We start from the raw sequence: 21,302 nt of genomic DNA, 5'->3' as shown, positions 1-21,302 counted from the left end.
TAAAAAATACATTAGCACTACAAATTTATCATACATAAATATGTTGGTAGACAAGCACAAGCACAAGCACCCATTGTTGACGATCGAGCTCAAATTGATTTTCTTCATTGAACAAAAACAATTTTGAAACGAAAATCTGGCTACCTTCCAATTGAAGCTTGTTTCTCAGTTTCTTCTATTTCAGTAGTCCATACCTCTTTGACTCATTAAAAGAAAATAAAATAAAATAAATAAAATTCTCTGAATGCCAAATTGCTTTGAATTCACAAACCTTATTAACTCTCTCTCTCTCTCTCTCTCTCTCTCTCTCTCTCTTAAAATGACAAACCCAACTCAGCCTATAAATACGTTGTCCCTTAATGACAAAGCAGTTTCATTGCTCACATTCATACCTTCTATCATCCTAAAAACTTTTTGCACATCTTTAAGACAATTGCTTTTTTTCTCCAAAAGCGAAAGACATGTCTCAACAAAGCCAATTTCTTACACTTTTCATAATCCTAGCCTCTTTCTCAACCTGCTTTAGCAGTTACAAAGAGGACCCACATGCTAATAATGGAGGTCCTGATCCTATAGCCCACACTACATCAATGGGCACCATTAACGAGGGTAATAAACATGAGCCAAGGTTCATGGACTTCATGAAGTCTCAGACCAAAAGGTTTGGTCTCAAAACAAGGCTTAGCAGTGCAGGCACTTCACAAAAGCTGGTTAATGTAGATGACTTTGGAGCTAAAGCTAATGGAGGAGATGATACTGAGGTATATATAATCCCATTCAAGAAAGCATATATTTTGGTTAATTTTCTTTATTCAGTTTTCAAATTCTGCCTTTTTTTGCATGATTTGGTTTTGAATGTTATGTTGGTCTGATATTGGTTTGGTTTTGTTAGGCATTTAGGAAAGCTTGGAAGGTGGCTTGTTCTTCTGCAAATAGCGCTCTTGTGGTTCCTGCAAATAAGAACTATCATCTTAAGCCAATTACTTTCTCAGGTCCTTGCAAACCATACTTTACAATGAAGGTGAGTTTTATCCATGCATGCATCTATAGGAGCTATCATGTCGAGTCAATTTATATTCTCTGGTTCGATCTTATAAATCCGATTGATTTTATATTGAAGTTGAGTTTTATTCAAACATGCATATATATCTACATGCATAACATATGAATAATTAATGCTAGTCACGGCACAAACTTTTTCTCAACTGTTTTACACGTCATATTATCATCGAAAAAACATCACTTTAGCTAGAGTTCACAAATAACATCATTGTAGTTATGAAAAAATTTGTCTTTAAATTTATTAATAATAAATATATAACTGCATGTATATATAATAAAAATATTACTTCATTTTAATTTACCTTAATTTGGAAGTATGGAAAAGTTTATATATTAATTAATAATTAGTATCGTTTCAAAAAATAACAATAATAATTAGTATACCAAGATAATTAATAAATGATAATAAATTCATTTTTCCCATTAAAACATGATAATTTATTAGTATTATTTTGACATAAATGTAAATTTGATTAGGTGAAAGGCTAAATGAAGAGGATTCTAAGAAACTATCCTTTATATATATATATATATATATATATATATATATATATCTATCTATCTATCTATCGTATACCAAAAGTTACACATATATCTCTTTAAAACATGATAATTTATTAGTGTAACACAACAAATTTGACAGAACCACATACTCTCTTATATGAGGTTTATAGTCTGTACATGTATTGATTGATTGATATTGGTTAGTCCTAAAGAAAAAAATAATATTTTTCTTTTTCTTTTTTACCAGGTCTATGGAACAATTAAAGCTTCTTCTCACAAATCAGATTATGAAAAAGATACACTACATTGGCTTGTGTTTGAGAAACTTCAAGATTTCGTAGTTGAAGGTGGCGGCACCATCAATGGCAATGGGAGGATATGGTGGGAAAGCTCATGCAAGATCAACGATAAACTTGTATGTGCATGGCTGATCTAATGCTTTTATTTGATTTTTTACCAACTTAAGTTCTCTCTTCTTTTCTTTTCTTTTTTTCTTTCTAATAAATGAACTAATTATTCATTATCTTTCTTTTCCATTGTTTTGCAGCCTTGCAAGCATGCACCAACTGTAAGTTAATCTGTCCTCTCCGTTTTCTAAGACTTCCCTAACATTATAGATATGGTCATGTGAAGGCTAACTTTTTTCCTTTTATTTTCTTTGATGTCTTTGAAAATTTTGTTTATAGGCTGTGACTTTCCAAGATAGCAAGAATGTGAGAGTGTCCAGCATAAGGATAAAAAATGCACAGCAAATGCATCTTATTTTTCAGAATTGTCAAAATGTCAAAGCTTTGAATCTTGTGGTGACTGCACCAGGCAATAGCCCCAATACCGATGGAATTCATGTCACAGGAACGCAAAACATTCAAATACAGAACTGTGTCATCAGGACAGGTAGTAGACCTAGAGAAGAATGAACTTTCTATTTTCTATAAATAGTACAAATTATATAGTATATAATTCATATTATATTATATATGATAAAAAAAAATTCTAACATTTATTTATTACTTTGTTAAAGTAATATCATACTATCAATCACATTAATTGCTAAGTGTCTGTTTGGATACCGATTATTATTGAAAATTAAAAATATTATACCAAAATAACTTTTAAATGTGTGAATAGTGCGTTAAGACTTAGTTTTAAAGGAAAATTTGCTAAAATTCATACTTGCGAGTCTCGTAAACAGTACACAAGACCCATACAAAAAATGTCAGACGCAAATTTTTTCCTTTTCAGTGCAATCCAAATGGAGGCTAAGTTAATGTGTAAACCTTTCTTTAACAAATAAAAAATAATAATTAATGAAATATAAAACGAAAATATTATTAATGAATAAACCAAGTGCTAAGAATATTATTACAAATTTGCTACATAAGCCTCAAAAAAAGATGCGTCAAATTTTGAATATAAAACGAAAATATAATTAATGAAATAGCTAACCAAGAATGAATTAATTAAATAGCTAGAAATTCGTTCAACGCAGCTAATTTTTTTTTTTCCTGTTTTTTAATTGAAGGTGATGACTGTATTTCAATTGTAAGTGGGTCTAAAAATGTTCAAGCCACGGATATTACCTGTGGACCAGGACATGGAATCAGGTATATATATAAAGTCTAACTTGCTTTACACCTAATTAGTGGATTTTAACTAAACTATTTCTACTAGCATGATGCACGAATATCATGTTGGTGGTTTTTATTGAATAACTTATTACTTGTTTTGATAATTATATTATTTTTGCAGCATTGGTAGCTTAGGAGCTGGTAATTCAGAAGCAGAAGTTTCTAATGTCATGGTGAATAGAGCAAAACTCACAGGAACCACAAATGGGATGAGAATAAAGACTTGGCAGGTAAAAGTTTGTTTACAAAAACCCATTTTATGACACTCTATAACTGTTATCATCATACATGTGCAAACACATTTTGTCTATACTCTTCAGAGAAATATATAGCTAAAGTTTGAAAATTGAGCTTAATTTACTGCTTTTTTTTTTAATACCAGATGACTAAATCTACTGCTTACTTATGAAGTCAAAGTCCTATTACGTTTTGGGAAAACTTGTTGAAACTTTGCAAAGGGGTCAGAAAAAATGAGAACCTCATAATGTTGCGTGAATGTAGGAGCAAAGTTCTCGAGTAGAAAAAAAAATTTCAAAGAAAAAAAATATACCCAAAAGAGAAACAAAAGTTAGGCTACTAAATTTGTGAAATAAGTCAACAATGTAAAGATTGAAAGTTTAGAAAATGATGGAAACATATATAGTGACCCAAAACCAATGGTTTTAGTTGTGACGTTTTTTCTTTCCCTTTCTTTGATCACTCTCCCACGGTTTAAAAATTAACAAGTTTACACATTTTCTTGTTGCTGCTGCTGACATGTAACCTACAAAGACTTGGAAACAAGTTATACAATTTTGCCATTTCTTTACTTCTTTGCAACAGATCAAGCAAAGTACAGAGAAATGTTTAGTTTAACTTTCCTTTGTACTCGTACATCTTCATGTGCCTAGAATTTGTATTTACTTATGCATCTTTGCATGGCAATGATGGCCACGTAACATATATGTAATGGAGTCGTAGAAACAACCAACTACGTTTAAAAGGGAGGTGGAAATGATGACTATTTCATAGTAAAAAAGGTACCTAATCAAATATGTTACCCCTTTAAGGTTATGCCCATGCATGTATAATTTTGTGGAGTAGACAACAATTAAAAGGTTTTAAAAAATAAAATTAAAAATAAAAAGGATTTTTTTTTGGGGGTTTAAACTCAAGCCATTCTCTTGAAAACTTATCACTTTTCTTGAAAGTATAAAATATTTTAAAAATTATGACTTCGAAAATTTTGCATTTATATATTTAAAAGATTCATATGTGTAATCATACGGTCCATACTCTTATGAGAGATATACATGAAATATAAGTGCTCCACAAATAATCATTGCAGGCTTGGGCCTACAATTAACTAAACTATTGATTAACTAATTTTCTAATATAACCACTATTTTAGCACTTTTATTTGACTATTATTCTATTTAGTCTCTTTCCTTGAATTAATCTTCGTTGAATTGTATTGTAATCTGTTAGTCAAACTTTTCATGATAATTTTAACAATTTGACATATTTGTTATTATCAGACAACGTACTTTCTATATAACTGTATGTTCACTTTCTTTTCTTCTTCTTTTTCAATATGTAGGGAGGCTCTGGGTATGCAAAAAACATCATATTTCAAAATGTGGTTATGAACAATGTCAGCAATCCTATAATCATAGACCAAAACTATTGTGATCAAAAATCACCATGCCAACAACAGGTAATATATATACACCAAAGCCAATCACTTTCACACACAATGTCACAACCATCATGAAAAATAACAATCTAATGGCATATATTCATCCATATGCAGCCCTCAGCTGTGAAAATAAGCAATGTGTCTTACAAGAACATCAAAGGCACTAGTGCATCAGAAGAGGCCATAACATTCAATTGCAGCAAGAGCTTTCCTTGTCAAGGGGTTTTGTTGCAAGATGTTAATCTGGTACGCCAAGGCAATGGAGATGTCGATGCTACTTGTCTGAAAGTTCGATTGTCAAAAAAGGGGAATGTCTCTCCAGGGTGCTGATTACAAATTAAGATGGGGGGAAAACAAACGTTCATGTTCTTAGATTAATGTTTTGAATACCTTTGATTTAGCATTATAGTGATAGATTTAGTCAAGCATCATGTTGTTTTGGTCTTGAAACTGAAACAAACATAGATGATAGATCTCATCGTAAATAGCTAGGAATACCATACATTTAAATTTCATTGTAAGTTGTTGGTTTTCCCTTCAAAAATTTAATAAAACATGGGTTTGCTTTAGCCAAAGTTTTATGGCAATATTCAAAGCATTGCGTGGAGAGGCCAGGGAAGAGAGGCAATATTTAAAAAAAACTAATTCACCCCAACTCAGCCAAAATCTATTAATCCATAGTTATGTGCATTTGGATGAGTACTTCGCCCATTTGTTGTGTTGCTAAAAATTAGTGAAAGCATAATTGTACTTTAAAAGGTTAAAAGTTTAAAGAATCCGTACATAAATAAACAAGCTAAAAAACTAAAAGAAAAGTTGCTGACAAACAAACACTTTATGGTTCAACTATGTGAACCCTTTGTGAGTTTGGATCAGGTTTTTACTTGGAAGTTTATTTACTTAGTATAATTGCATTTTGAAATACGAAACTTTTAAAAGTTATACATAAACAAATATGTTAATAAACTATCAGGAAAAAAACTAATCCAAACATACAAGTGAGTTTAGATTAACTTCTTTTTTTCTTTTAACTTTTTTTTTATGTACAACTTTTTTTAAGTACCATTGAAGTAGTTTTGCTAATTTTCAATAAATAAGCAAATATTTAAAAATAAATAAATAAGTCATTTTGCTCTATCTACATGGCTAATAAAATCACAAAGTCATGGCCTCATTCTCCCTGTCTATCCACGTCAAGTTAGATACCTATCTCCAAGAAAAAACCAAACTCAAAACATTTTCAGTGCTATATTATAGTACCAAACTTCTGTCTTTTCCTTCTACAGATCAATTTATTTTCATCTGCCCCAATACAATATTCATTAAATTTAGTTACCCTTGGCCTTGGGACATAAAGTAATAGCTAGTTGGTGAAAAGGGGAGCAATAATGGCCGAGAGGACATATGAAAACTGGCTTTTGGATCTTTCTTCATACATGGTACATCCAATAAAATTGGAACGTACGGATAAATATCATGATCAACCAATATTGTTACCTATATGGATCTAGCCTGATCCATAATATATTCCATTAATTTCCTACCAGGGCCTAGGTTAAGAGCCTACAAAGATTGGTCTTTTCAAGCACCTTAATTGTTGTTGTACTTAGCAGATCGGGCCTTGGAACTGTGCCTCTCTCTAAATATATAACTGGCATCCAATGTCAATTCCCTATCATTAATATAGGTTACCATGGAAATGATTAAAAAAGGGGCTTGGGACTTAGGAGTCAATCCAATATTTCTAACTCTTTTTTAAATTAAAAAGTTGAAACTAGTTTGGGCTAACAATGTCAATGTGTATTTTATTTTTATAACCAAACACTTCTAGGTTTATACTATTAAATTGTGTTTGATGTAGTTTGGGGAAAAGATTTGGCCAAATCTAACATTGGGGAATTATTGTTTGATGATCACAATATTTTTATGTACTAATCAACCACTATTAGGTGGTAAATTTTGACTTTTTGTTGTATGCTTATTGTAACAAACCTAGCTACTTGATTCTTATTTGGGATTGACTAATTATGCACACCATTTTCCAGAAAGCCTCTCCTGTATTGACATCCACTTCTATAGTCAGAATGAGGTGGTTGGTAGTAGTTACAGTGACCAATGAAACATAGCACTCAATGACCAAATGAAAAAGGAAAGTCTTAGTATCTTGGTCTTTCTATGTTACCACTAATGTTTTCAGAGTATTATGTCAACCATAGTGCTACTGTCTAGTGTTACATGAGCTGTTAACAAATGTGATAAAATTACCATCATATATGATGCGATTGTTGTATGTTCAAAATGATTTAAAAAATAAAAAGAAAAGAATTAATCATGGGTTATCATGTGACCACAAAAAAACTTAGTGTTGAAATTGAGGTAAACATTATTGTATTTGAAGCTATCACAGTTTAATTTAAAACAAACAAACAAAAAATTCTAAAAAACCATTGAGTTATTGCTCAATGTAATGCGAGTTATCAACAAATGTTACAAAATAAATCAACCACAACTAAGAACAAGATTTATGTGGATAATCATTTTATTGTGAAAGGAAAAAGCACTGGATGAACTCTAATTAATATAAATTCAGTCTCAATATCTTCCCAAGTTTATATGCATATAGGTTACTACTTTCTATTTAGGGTTTTTTGCGTTTAGTCTTTATTTATAGTTATATGCAACCTTGTAATTAATTTTCAAGGCTGCGGTACATGTGAAAAACATGGAGGCGTAGCAAGACCAAGTGAATATGATTTCACGGGCGTTAGTACCAATCATCATAGCAGCAATGTCTGCTATTAAGTGGAACAGTTTCAGAGAATCACTCTCTTGTGAACGTGGAGATCATAAAAAGTATCGAGGCTTGGTGAAGAGCTTTACAAACCTTGCTTTGAGTGTTTTTAATTAATTTGGAAGACTTTGATACATTGACATACTCAAGAAAGTTTTGCATTGAGTGCAATGATCTCTATCATGAAATACTAAAGTTGATGCCTCAAAACCCTAGTAGAAATAAAGTTGGAGAAATTTCTACTACTAACGAACGAAGCAAGACTTTGCTGCTTACATGATGAATAATCCGACAATGATTAATAGCTCAACGGGTACTTCCTCCTTTCATAATAATAAGAATGAGGTGAGGACGTCGATTCAAGACAATGCATGCATGTGTAAAGATACAAAGCGATTTTATGTTAGTAAACATGAATCAAGAATGATTGAAAAGGTAGAAATGTATAAGAAGTCATCTAGTCATGGAGCTTGGATGGGCTGAACGTCTCCATATTGTACATGTATTTGGGATCTCTTGGTTGTAGATGCCTTAAGGGAGATTAATATATATTATTGGGTTGTAGAAAAACATTTCTTATCATCTGGGTTTGCGTAGAGGGCTTTCTATATTGCTTCTTTGAGACAAAAATAAGTAATACTTATAAGCCTCTTGCCCTTATCATCATAATTACTACTGGTATGGCTTATGCTATATATATATATATATATATATATATATATATATATATATATGTTTCTCTTTTTTGGGGTTACTAAGTATGCTAATTTAAATAAGCTTAAAATTCAATATTTGCTTGCCATTAGTTTATTAGAAGTATGTTAAAGTATATATGGACTTGAAAAAGTTTACATTAGCTAACGAAAAAGCTCGTTACAAACAGATATTACTACGTAATATAATCAATGCTTCTACACCTACTAACTTCTCAATATTCTTTGTTCTCTCTGAATAACAGTCGGAAAATTTTCAATTGGAACTTATTTCCCCTTTGAAGTGTGGCAAGTATGGACTGAATTAAAGATGAGGTTATCAGAGTGGTTGAACTAGCTGATTTCCAACGGAGTTGCGACGGTCAATAATACATTTGTGAGCACCATATTTTATTGGCACTTTCTCAACAAGTGTTGCTGATAGTGTTACAAAGATTGTTGATATTGCAAAGATGAAATCAATATTATGTGAATCATCTGCAGATTGCATTGCAGTCAGTAACATTTACTTGACATCTGCCCATATAGCAAGTTTACTTGGTGATCAAGAAATTGGACCCCAGCACTTCATCCTAGTGACCGTGTTGGGAAAACGGGATGCTATGCTGAAGAGGGAAAATTTTGTAGAGTTTTTAGAATGTGTTAAGAAGGGTGATATAAGCTTAAGAGGCCCTGAAGAAGATCATCCTTTAGTGATGGATAATGTGACATGTGCATGGATTTTGTTACTGATACATTAATTGGATAAACTTAGAGATCATGAATCAGCTGATTATTATAGGCTAGTTAGAATCATCAGTTGCTACTCTGACTTGTAAGAACTTGGACGTTCCTGCCATAATGCTGCCATTTGATGAACAATAGTGCTGCAGAAGTACTCAAAATCATCGAAAGATCTGGTGGTTGCAATATAGTCTATAGCATTGTTTTAAAAACCGGTACGGTGAAAGAACCGGAAAAAGAACTAAATACCGGTTTTCTGGTCGAACCGGGGTCCGACCAATGGTCGAACCGATGACGTCATAAATAATTTAATTATTATTTATTTAAATTATATAAATAATTAATAATATTTTAATATACTAAAACTAACAAACTAATGGTGATAAATATATTTCATTAAAAAAATACAATATATAACATCTTTTTAAAAAATTTAACATAATAAAATTAGACAATCATCTTTAATATAATAAATTGAAATATTATATGTTTGTAGGTTAATTTTTACTTGTTAGTTTCCTGTCCAAATTGATAACTATTGAAGATGAATTGACGTGAGAAGGACTTTTCCCATTGCCTAAGCTAAGTCCAATCCTTTTTTTTTTTTTTTTCTTCCCTTCTTCTCCACCGTTTGATGAGTGATTTCTTCCACCTTTTTTGTTTTTGAATAAATCTTCCACCGTTTTTAAATTTTAATTCTACATCTTTATCTCTTGCTTTCTATTTTTTTTTATTTATTAATATCATAAATTTTTCTCATCCACCCATTTGTACTTTTTACCATCCCAAGGCCTCTTTTTGACTTACCCAAAGCCTAGTGCCTATTGCTTGCACATCTCTTCAGGTCATCCACCCATTTAAAGAAAAATACCTTCCCAATGCCTTCTATTTTTTACACTTTTCCAAGCCTACACATTTCCTTACGCGTTCCCCCTTCTCTATTTCTTCTTCACAAATCTGAAATCTCCTCACAAAACTCCTTCTCCGCCTCCTTCTCAGTCTCACTGACGGAAACAGTCATAGGTTTTTTTTTTTGGTCAAAAAATCTTGAAGAGCATTACATCGTCACTGTGCAGTCGCTGGCTCGCTGCTCCTTTCTTTCTTTCTTTTGCTTTTTTTGTCAAAAAAATCTTGCAAAAGGCAGAACTGCAGAAGCACTCAGTGCGAAAAAGCATTTTTCGCCCAAAACTGACCAGAATGTTCCAAAACAAAGTAGTTTTAGGCTGGGAAAAAGTCAAAAAACGGTGTAGTTTTTAGTTTTCAACCCAACCGGCCATAACCGGTTCGACTGCGCCGGTTTCCGATTTTTCGGTTGAACCGGCCGATTTTTACTGTTTAACGGTTTTTAGTATATTTTCGGTTTTATAACATAACCGGACCGGATTGATGACCGATTCCCGGTTGAACCGGTCGGACCGGCCGGTCCGGTCCGGTTTTTAAAACTATGGTCTATAGTTTAATGTAATACCCGGAAAAAAAAATTTAAAATAATAAAATAATAATAATAATAATAATTTAAAGAGAGGGGTATTTAAGTAAATCTTTTTGTGGAGTCAATTTTTATAATTAATAGTATTAAGGGAGTTTTTAGAAAATTAGGTTGAAATCCTAACTATATATATAAGTTAATTAAGTTAAAGTATAATGATAGATATTTTGGAGGAGGACTTCTAAGTTTGTTCAAGTAATAAAAGATTAACGGCACACTTGAGGTAAGACCTAAGAAATCTCGTTCGTTGTCAAATTTAGGCTTTATATGGAATTAAAATATTCTTTTATGCAAGTATTTTGGCAAATAGTAAGACTATTTATATATGAGATTAACGATGTAAACGAAGAAGGAATTTGATTTATTTTCTTTGTGCCTTTTGATGCGTTTAGTGTAAAAAAAGGCTCTTGGGTCCGATTTTGCACAGGTTTACCAATTTGGAGTTTTGGTGAATAGCAAAAGGTTATGGTGTCCATGTAAGCTTGATTTTGTATGACATAGAATATAGTACCTTTTTCCTAGTTTTGTCCTGATCTCAAAGAGAATTAGGGGTGAATGGAGATTATATATATATGAGCACACGTATAGAAGATTAGGTGGTGTACTTTTGACCCTATATGGCTATACGTATGGTGTATCTATAGGCTTTATCCCTAGGTACTATTAGTGGCAGAAAGTGGAAGAAATATATATATTATGAATATGTGGATTTTTAACTATGAGATAATAGTGGAAAATCATTAGATATTTTTAACAGTCTCTCTTCTAGCCGAGTATTCATATAAGCTTTATTTAAAAATATTAGATTATTGAGTAAATTATATTTTAAAAAAAATTTAGGTGATATCTAAGGATTTTAGAGGGAGTGTTAGGGAGAAGTTCCTTTTGATATGGCTTTTAGAGGTAAGTAACCTTATCCTAATTGGGTTTCATTTTGCTTATATTAACGTATTTTTAATTACTGAAAATTGTTTATAATTGTTAGAATTTTTATTTCTATTGTATTAGTGATTTCAAGTAAAGGATTGTTACAAATATATTATGTTTATAATTGTTAGAATTTTTATTTCTATTGTATTAATGATTTCTAGTAAAGGATTGTTACAAATATATTTTAATACTGAGTATATGCTTTTTATATATATATATGCTTGAATAAGATATATTTTTATTAGAAACTATGATTTCATATATATGATTATGGACAATCTGACTATGAATTGATTTTGATACCCAAACCAATGAGAGATATTCATTAGTACTCTGATACTCAGCCAGTGTGAGTTATTCATTGTACTCTAATACCCAGCCAATGGGGGTTATTCATTGGTACTCCGATACCCAGTCACGGGGATATAGCATGACCATAATCATATGATTGTTAAGAATATGAATTACTTTTGAATTTTTGAACTATTTTGAGTCCTTAAAACTACATGTGTGATTTTGAAAATGTTTGAGTATTTGAACTATTTTGAGTCATTAAAACTGCTTATGTATTTTTGGAACCTATTATAAGTTATAGTTTTTTATATATGGAAAATTGACTACTTTCTAAACCATCTATGCATGATATATTTGTAAGATTAAAGTATGTGATCTATTTGCAACTTATTATTTTAAGACTATGAAACTTCTTAGTTATTTTCTGAAAACTCATAGTATATTATAACTTTTGAAAACTCATATTACATCTTATTACTTTACAGATCTATTGCTTGATAGAACTTATTAGGATTTTGGTTACTTATTGAGTTGTGAGTTCACCCCCTTTTTCCCCTCCAGTTTAAGATTTTGAAGAATTGCAAGTTTTAGGAGTTTTGATGTTGTGTTGTGAGCAGAAAAGAAGCTTAGTGATTTTGGGATTGGATGGTCTTCTAATAGTTTTATATTTACTGGCCAATTGGCATTATGTATATGAGGTTTGGATTTTGTTCCTATTGAATTATTGGAGATCTATTCATAAAAAAATTGTTGAGGTATTTTGGATTTATTTGATTTAATTTTTGAGGATAAATTTTAATTGCTAAGAAGGCTTTGCACGCTTGTAAGGTGCTTATTTTATAAACATGAGCGTGCGGCTGTTATCATGTGCCTATCTTTATTGTTGGGTTCGTAACGTGACAGTTTAAAGGTTGGGCCACAATGCACAAGCCTCCCATTTTTATGAGGTAGGGAAGAGGTAATTGGTAATTTATACTCTATAATTTGTTAGTCCCAAAAATAAAAATAAAAAAGCAATTGTGTAGTATTGTTTTTATAAATTTTTTTCTCTAATTAATTATTTTAATCAAATTGAAGCCAAGTTTCCTAGAAAAGCCTAATGTACAATATGAATTTTTTTCCTATTTGCGTGTACTGTCACAATCTTGGTGATGGAACTCTGCAATCTTTGCGATGGAACTCTTTTGGGGAAGAAAATTGCTATAATTAAGCTGGAGCGAAGCTATCAATCTCTTAAATGATGACTATAGCAGAAGATGATGACAATGATGACTTTTAAGAGACTTTTGTTGCATTCGAAGCAGTGCAACTGGTTAGAGATTATAAATGAGAATTAAGAAAATGATAAATTTTAGTTACAAAATTTATTGTAGCCTAAGATTACAATCTTACTTAATATCCTTTTATTAGAGACTAATTTTGAAAAATTCATCATTAGATTACATCTTCTTCTTATATTTTCCATACTTGCAAAATTTTTAGAAAATTAAATATCAATAGTTATGTCATCACTAAATTGTTTAAATTGCAAGTTTTTGTAATTTAAAATTATGCATAAAATATAAGCTTATAGATCACATAGTAAATAATACCCGATTGACACAAAATTTAACATGTGTATTAAGAACGTAAAGAACATATAATTCAACGATTAGATTTTCAAAATATATAATAATATTTGTTTTATTAAGTAAGGTTTTAATTTTAGACTACAACTAATTTTATAGCTAAACTTTGTACTTAACAAAATCAAACTACTAGTATGGGACTCATGGCTTCATTCATAGTAGGATGGTTTTGAGTCAGCAAATGTTCCTTTGACTAGAAATTTTCCAATTAACAAAACTAAACAGATATGTAAACAAACTTGTGTGCCATCCTTTTCAGATCAAGTGACATGATATTGATACGAATTGACTAGGAATTTTCACTGAATTGTGTAGTTTAATTGTACTCTCTCCATAGACTAGATGAGACTAAAGCTTATATATGTAATATGTTACATTTTGTCAAAGGTAGGCCTACTATACATGTGTTGGCCAGCAATGAATAAATTATTTATTGCTTTCTTGCTTAGAGGCAGACCGATATGCTCCTCTAGTTAGAGAGGACAAAAGAAGGAATCTTACCATGAACTTGCAAAGAAATGCTTTAGCAAACAGATATGGGACCTGTTGACTTATTGAACAGGTACTCTTTTGACATGTTACTCTTCTTTCCAAAGCCTTAACATTCAACTTGTCCATGACCTTCTGTACTCTAGTTTCTCCACTTGAAGCACTCATTAAAAAAAGTATATCATTTCCATTGAAGAAACACAGCAAAACACGAAGTACAAGAATAAAGAAATTGCAAATTTACAAAATCATTTAACCAAATTGGTTTTTTTAACACAATTAATCTGCAAGGTACTTTTAGGTGTCCTTTTTTTTTTTTTTGGTTAAACCACCCGGTGTCCGGAACCACAGGGGCTCCGACTAAATCCGGATTCGAGCCGGGTAGGACCACAAGGGCGGCAAAGCTCTCCCAACCAAGTTTTAACGCAGCTGCATCTCCAAGGCTCGAACACGAGACCTTGGTTAAGCTAGGACAACCCCTTACCAGTTGACCAACGCGCTCGGTGGTTACTTTTAGGTGTCCTTAATCCTTTGCAAAATGCAATCCATATGTGCAAAATATGTGAGTGGAGGAATAATAATGCTCTCAAAAGGGAACAAATATCAAGACAAATTCAATTTGAATACTCACATGCAGTAAAAATTTCTCATTTTGTATCATTCCAATTTGATTTGACTACTTGCCAGCTCATTTGTATATATTTATATACTGTATCAGATAATTATTTGAGGAGGACTGTACATTAGATATTAACATTGCAAATCAGAACCGATTCAAATATTTATTAGAGGAACAAATTCACATGATTACCATCCTATATAAGTCCATCATGGTCCATAGAGTATACTTGTTCTATATATAATTAGGGTCGGTGGAGCAATGAATTTAATAGTTGGATAAGATCATAATAGAATCTGTTAAGAAAACATGACTTTGCATAGGCATCCTAATCTCAAAAGATTTTGACGTTGGCTTGGCATGTTGTATGGGGTCCTACATGTACAAACCTTAGATATAGTTTGTTAAGTTTTTTAATTAAATTTAAGTACGTGGTTGCATAAGTCAATAAACCACATATTTGAATTTAGTTACCCATAAAAGAAGATAATACATTTTGTAATGTATTGATGAATACAACTACAATCACATATTAAAATTTAATTGGAAAACGTAAATTACAGCACTTCAAGAATTGTTTCTAAGTTTAGCTTATCCAAAAACAAAAAAAACGGCATCTAAGTTTTACCTAATAAAATTATGTTTTATGTGCATGACCCAACCAAATAGCCTTAAACGGTTTAACCTTGCAAAATATATTGGCTTTATTAGTTCAGTCCAACCTGGCCAATAATGAGTTGGATTAAATTTTAATATACTAGAAACCATGGCAAAAGTATCATCGAAACCAAAAACCAAGAAAAGTGTCAAAAGTTATCCATATAAATAAAAAAAATTAAAAAAAAAAAAAGAGTCCCTATCAAAAAAACAAAAACAAAAAGTCAGTCCAACTGCTACAAAGGCAATGGGGTCATCCATTTTCATATCAAGGAGACAGATTAATGACAAAGTACAAAGGTCAAATAGTAAAACCTCCTAATTCAGCACCACAGCAAATTATTTGGTCCCAAAATTGGCATACCAGTAAAAAGTAAGAGAGAAAGATTGGTGATTCTGGCTATATAGGCCCCATTTAAACAGTGGATAAAACTTTATAATGGGCCCAAGTCACATTCACATTTTTAATTGTAAAAAGTACAATGTCGTCGTCAAGACTAGTACAATGATATGCTGATAAATTTTCATCTACTTAGTACTTGACACTTTAGCTTTTACCAATAGTTTCTTGAGCACAATGGGAATAGAGATAGTTGAATTGAGCTGGATGCTCAGATTGTAGTACAGAGTACAGTCATTAAAAGATCCCACATCAACCAACAGTTTGTTGAGCCCAAGTCTTGGCGATTGCATGTGGTTAATGAGGTTACAGGTACTTCCTCTGTTGCACTTTGCACTATTTCCCACTGGGAGTCTATTGTGTGAGTTGCTGCTGATGTGTTAACTAGACTAGGTGTAATCAAGTTGAGATGCAAAGCTTTCATCCAGTGTTCCCGGATAAGATATGACACGTTGACATAAGTTGTATTCATGTCATACCCATATCGCATTCAATGCACTAAAACGTTAGACACAATTCAAATGGGCGTTTTAAGTTTACTCTTACTAAACTCAGAGCAAACAAAAATCTCCTCCTTCTTTTCTATTGTACTTTCAATAAACAATTCGAATGCACGCTCTATAACGAAAGCCAAGTTTATCAAATAAAAGGTTTTAGAAAATGTAATGATGAGATTCGCATTACAGACACACAAAAAAGGGCAAGGATTCGAAGCTAATGCTTGAGAGGAGAAATAGATTTATCTTAACAGGAATCTAAACCATGCACAGGGAATGAAACTCAATTATAAAATGAATTCTTTTGTCTTCTACGTGTTACCTCACGTTACTTAGCACAACAATAATCTAGTTTTTTTTTTTTGGTAAGCATCTTGGTTGACAATTGAACCTATGTAAGAATAAAAAAAAGTGCCTTCTAGACTTGGAATCCAAGGAAACATGCATACCTAAGTTTTAAATATCATACCATTTCAACTGTTTTGGTTAAAATATATCTTACTGGTTATCAAATTAATACATATTATACATTTTGATGAAATTTATAATAAATAAATAATAACTCAGTGTAATAGTTTGTTTTGGCTGTTTTTGGAGAATTCTGAGCATTCTGATCGATTTATAGTTTCAGGCTTGTATTAGTTCTATCTTATAAATAAAGGTACTTTGATATTTCAATAGGTACACCAGAATATACCAATATTGAAAAATTTTATTTTAGGAGGCAAACTGAAAGGTTATAACTTTGACAGGTACATTACAAGCATGAAGGGATCAGTTGGGTTGACCTTTGGGCTATACCTCAAGCTATCAATAGGGTTAGCCTACAAGGTAAGGCCCAATGACAAATTACATTAGCCATACATATGAATGTCTGCCTAAGGCCCATTAAGCATTTGAGAGAAAGAGATCAGAAAGGACAACAAAATGAGAAAGGCAAGAACTATTGGTCAGATGCTGCACAAAAGAAAAGACAACGGGTATGGGGCAATTTCTCTAAAATTCAACAAAGTTCAACAAATATTTAATGGAGAGAGAAAGAGAATGAATGATTTGCAAGAGATGTGGAGGAAGGTAAAAGGAAGGGAGACTGAGATGGGCTCTTGTTGTGCTCTTCTCCAACACCAAGTACTTATTTAAGCAGACAAAAGCAAGTAGTGGAGTTCCAAGAGAGTAAGAGTGTCTCATTCTGTTTTCTTTTAAGTTTTAACAATACCCTCGTACCTTCTCTGCATTCCAACTCTCTCTCTCTCTCTCTCCATTGGATACTCTCGTGTTTCACATAAGCTTTCTTTGGAAGAATGGAAGGAGAAGAAGGATCATCTGCCACACCAAATGTAAAGAAAAGAGTATTCAAAAGAATATGTGTTTTCTGTGGTAGTAGAGCTGGATACAAATCTACATTTAGTGATGCAGCTCTTGAGCTTGGTAAACTGCTGGTAATATATAGTTTAATTAATCAACCTAACTCAAAGTGACACAAATTCTTCATTCTCTTCTTCTTCTACTTTTAATCTTTTTTCTTGTCATTTACTATTTTTGGAAACCTTTTGCATGTCAATCAGATTGAACTTTTTTAGTCAACAGGTTAAGAGAAAGATCAATTTGGTTTATGGTGGAGGAAGTGTAGGTCTAATGGGTTTGATCTCTCAGACTGTGTTTAATGGAGGTTGCCATGTTCTCGGGTATACTTCATATTTTTATATTAATGCATGAGTTTTTGTGTTTCATTGGATTGCTATAAGATAATTTACATGTATCTTTTATTTCATTTCTATGTTTGTATAGAGTGATTCCTAAAGCTCTTTTGCCTCATGAGGTACTATTTCATGCCTATAGTATATACTGTGCTTTCTTTATCTATCTTCTTTATGAAATATTGGAACTGATCGAACCCCACTTGCAGATATCAGGAGAAACCATTGGAGAAGTGAAAGAAGTTGCAGATATGCATCAAAGGAAGGCAGAAATGGCAAAAAATGCCGATGCATTCATTGCTATTCCGGGTAGGATTTCTTGGCTTGGAACACTTTCACATTGTTTTTTCACCATATTCTTATGTATTTTTCAATTAAATTTTCAATCTTTTTAGGTGGTTATGGAACCATGGAAGAATTGTTAGAGGTGATAACATGGTCTCAACTTGGAATCCATGACAAACCAGTAAGTTGTCCCTTAAAATTCTAGTTTCCAAATTGTTATTATTTGGCTTATGATATTCATGTGTTTTGATGTTTGATTTTGAATTTTGTGACAGGTGGGCTTGTTGAACGTAGATGGATATTATAATAGCTTGGTTGCCTTATTTGATAAAGGAGTGGAAGAGGGTTTCATAGAGGATTCAGCAAGACATATTGTGATTATTGCCAATACTGCGGATGAACTCATAAAGAAAATGGAGGTACATAAGAAAAATGAATATACATTTCTTTCTTCTTCTTCTTCTTGTTCTTCTGTTTTATTATTATTATTTTCAAAAGCAATTTATATAATGTTCAAAAGGTCATTATTTAAATATTATATGGTAAATTCAATTGCTGAATTATTGGGGAATGACAAAACAAAGTTGCAGGCAAAGTAGGGAATGATTTGTTTTTGTTTTTTATATATTGCAGGAGCATGAGCCTGTCCATGACAAGGTAGCACTGGGACAAAGTTGGGAAGTGAACCAATTGTTAGAATCTAATGTGGGAAGCCCAAAGATCTAAGATCTTAATCACCAATCTGTGTATATATATCATATATATGTTGGTGTAGTTCCATTTAATCAAAGAGAAACAAGATGGCAAAGTAGCCAAATATCTCTCTATCACTCTTATCTTCCTCTCAAAGTGGGGAAATCCAAAGATCCTAAAATTTTAATCATCCATTTGTATATTCATGATCATATGTATTCAGCAGCTGTGTTAAAATCAGTCAGTAAATCTATTCTCTCTCTCTCTCTCTCAAAAGGTCATTGACTGTCAAAAAAGCATAATATGTGACTTGGGACAAAGTGGGGTAGGGGACAGAGAAGAGAGAGCTAGAGCCTAGATGGTTATTCTTTATGGTGATTATTGTTTTTCTTTAGGGTTGGGATGCTATGAAGAAAGCCTTTTCCGGCCCACTTACTTCTAATTTATATTGTGTTGGCACCAAAAAATAATTTTTTATTAGATTCTGATGTGTGAATTGGAATCTTGTGTGCTTTGGCTTAATTGTTAACTGAGGCTCTATATGCCTATTACAAAATTGACACATTTGTTTGTTTCTTGATGCCTCTTCAACTCCTAAGATTAATTAATTGGGCAGTGCTCTCCTACTTGATTGTTGAAGCCAAATCTCAATGTTAAGATTTTGTCCCCACTCTTGAAGCTGAAGTGATGGGCGAAGAAGAGGCCAAGTGTAGAATCACCACTAGTTTCTTTATGGATGACCCTTTTCATTCTCATCACCAAAAGAACAGAACTCCCTTTGTCTGGATCCAAGAGAAACCCCAACCTATAATCCATCTTTTCTTATTGCATTGGATGCTCTAGAATGTCGAAAAGAAATGGAATTTTCCATGTGGCAAGAATTCATTGCAGAAAATTTTACCCACAGAGAGAGAGAGAGAGCCCAGGGCTCAACATACCCCTACAAATTGTTGTCACTACATAGTGATAAATTACAATTGTTCATGCTACGAAATCATGATAAATGACCACTAATCATAAATACTAAACTATTAAAAATGATGACTTTGATCATTTAACCGTTATTCTAACATATAGAACCTACGTCATTCATGAAAAATTTATTCAAACTCTCTTCAATAATCAAGGACAACATGATCCGGCCAATTGATAAGATTCATTTACAAAAACAATTACAAAGCCTTAACGATAAGATTCATATGGAAACTTCTAAAGATTCACCCTTTTTTTTAATTTTTAAAGAGTCACCTAAGGATTGAATAGATTGAATGCTCTAAATGGTCAATTCTAATCCAAGAAATGTGGCAAATGTGTTTTTCATACAAAATAGAGAACCGGAATTTATCCTAATGTAATAATCAAATAGCACAAATTAGCTATAAGATATAAAATGCAGGTTCAACTCACAAATTGTAAAAGAAAAATAACAAAGAAACAAAGGTGTTTGTTTTGTACCATTGTGATCATTTGCGTGAACTATGAATAAGCAAAAGCTAGTATGAAGTTTGCAGGTTGAGGAGCAGTGACTCAAGCTTTTCTACCTAAGAGCAACCGCATCAGTCTATGGATAATCTTGCAAAATACAAAAAGCAACTCATTTTACACATTTTGACTAAAAAAACACTCACATTAGTGGGTGTAAAATTATGCATAAATGTACAAGAGTTACAGTAACCATGCATATAATTATGCACAGTTATTGTAGCTCTTTTATACATTATTTTAATAATTTCTAATTTCGCTCCTTTTTTTTCTCTCTCTTCTCCATCTGCAAAACCAACGCCCTCATCATCTGCTTCTTCTGCTGATACACACTCCCACAAACACAAAATCAAAAATCAACCACAAAAATCAACCACAAAATCAACCACAAACACCTCAAAACCAAACACACCCACACACGAACGCACCAACAAAGATAAAGAGAGTGGATCGATGCTTGTAGATCGGTGCTTGTAGCGGATCGACGCTTGTGGATCGGCGAGTATCGGTGCTTGGATCGACGTGCTTGGATCGGAGTTTCAGAGAGAAGAGTTTCTCGCCATGCTTGGATAGGCGTTCTTCTCGCCGTGCTTGGATCGGAGTTTCAGATGGAATAGAGAGAGCGCTGTGCTTGGATCAAAGTTTTAGAGAGGAGTTTGGAATAGAGAGAGCCTCGTGAGTGGAGAGAGAGAGTTTGAGATAAAATAATAATAAAAAAAAAGTGAGAAAATTGATTATTTAAATAAAATAGATAGTAGAATAGATAAACTGATGATGTGAGTGTTTTGTAAAAATTGGTGTGTAAAATAGAAAAAAAAAATAGGTTTTTAGTGTAAAATAGAAAGAAAATTTTACACTTACTGATGAGGTTGCTCTAAAGTACAACTTTAAAAAAAATTAAAAATAAAAAGAAAAGGAGAGAGAGAGAGAGAGAGAGAGAGAGAGTGAGAGAGTCCTGTGAGTAAAATCTACCCATAGGTACCTAAGCTGTCTGTGATAATATGGATATTTTTTGGAATTTGAAGGTTGAAACTGATCATGCT

At 32.3% G+C, this 21,302-nt stretch overlaps 2 protein-coding genes across 4 annotated transcripts; both read left to right on the top strand.

Annotated features, from left to right (window-relative positions):
- The first annotated feature begins 368 nt into the window (after nt 1-368).
- Nucleotides 369-5,441, top strand: LOC142617252 (polygalacturonase-like). Its single transcript, XM_075790030.1, has 9 exons — nt 369-761; nt 893-1,021; nt 1,814-1,981; nt 2,114-2,134; nt 2,253-2,460; nt 3,089-3,170; nt 3,316-3,424; nt 4,774-4,890; nt 4,987-5,441. Exons 1-9 carry the CDS (start codon nt 462-464, stop codon nt 5,200-5,202), a joined length of 1,350 nt encoding a protein of 449 aa, XP_075646145.1. The 5' UTR covers nt 369-461; the 3' UTR covers nt 5,203-5,441.
- Nucleotides 5,442-17,130: 11,689 nt separating this feature from the next.
- Nucleotides 17,131-19,042, top strand: LOC142617733 (cytokinin riboside 5'-monophosphate phosphoribohydrolase LOG1-like). Of its 3 annotated transcripts, none has more exons than XM_075790689.1 (7): nt 17,131-17,530; nt 17,690-17,787; nt 17,891-17,921; nt 18,009-18,108; nt 18,195-18,265; nt 18,360-18,503; nt 18,718-19,042. In XM_075790689.1, the coding sequence occupies exons 1-7, from the start codon at nt 17,513-17,515 to the stop codon at nt 18,808-18,810; spliced, it is 555 nt and encodes a 184-aa protein (XP_075646804.1). In that variant the 5' UTR covers nt 17,131-17,512; the 3' UTR covers nt 18,811-19,042. The 3 variants fall into 3 exon arrangements, with proteins under 3 accessions (XP_075646804.1, XP_075646803.1, XP_075646802.1); XM_075790688.1 differs by having other exon boundaries at nt 17,131-17,541; XM_075790687.1 differs by having other exon boundaries at nt 17,131-17,541; nt 17,891-18,108.
- Nucleotides 19,043-21,302: the final 2,260 nt, after the last annotated feature.

Source organism: Castanea sativa, chromosome 11, assembly GCF_040712315.1.
Source record: "Castanea sativa cultivar Marrone di Chiusa Pesio chromosome 11, ASM4071231v1".
Taxonomy (NCBI): Eukaryota; Viridiplantae; Streptophyta; class Magnoliopsida; order Fagales; family Fagaceae; genus Castanea; species Castanea sativa.
Note: the sequence above shows the minus strand (reverse complement) of the source record. Positions and strands in the feature narration are given on the sequence as shown.

Coding starts and splice junctions, on each gene's coding strand:
- LOC142617252 (XM_075790030.1), top strand. CDS start 462: ATGTCTCAACAAAGCCAATTTCTTACACTTTTCATAATCCTAGCCTCT. Junction 2,461..3,088: donor GAACTGTGTCATCAGGACAG/GTAGTAGACCTA, acceptor TTTTAATTGAAG/GTGATGACTGTATTTCAATT. Junction 3,171..3,315: donor GGACCAGGACATGGAATCAG/GTATATATATAA, acceptor TTATTTTTGCAG/CATTGGTAGCTTAGGAGCTG.
- LOC142617733 (XM_075790687.1), top strand. CDS start 17,404: ATGGAAGGAGAAGAAGGATCATCTGCCACACCAAATGTAAAGAAAAGA. Junction 17,788..17,890: donor GGAGGTTGCCATGTTCTCGG/GTATACTTCATA, acceptor ATGTTTGTATAG/AGTGATTCCTAAAGCTCTTT. Junction 18,266..18,359: donor TTGGAATCCATGACAAACCA/GTAAGTTGTCCC, acceptor ATTTTGTGACAG/GTGGGCTTGTTGAACGTAGA.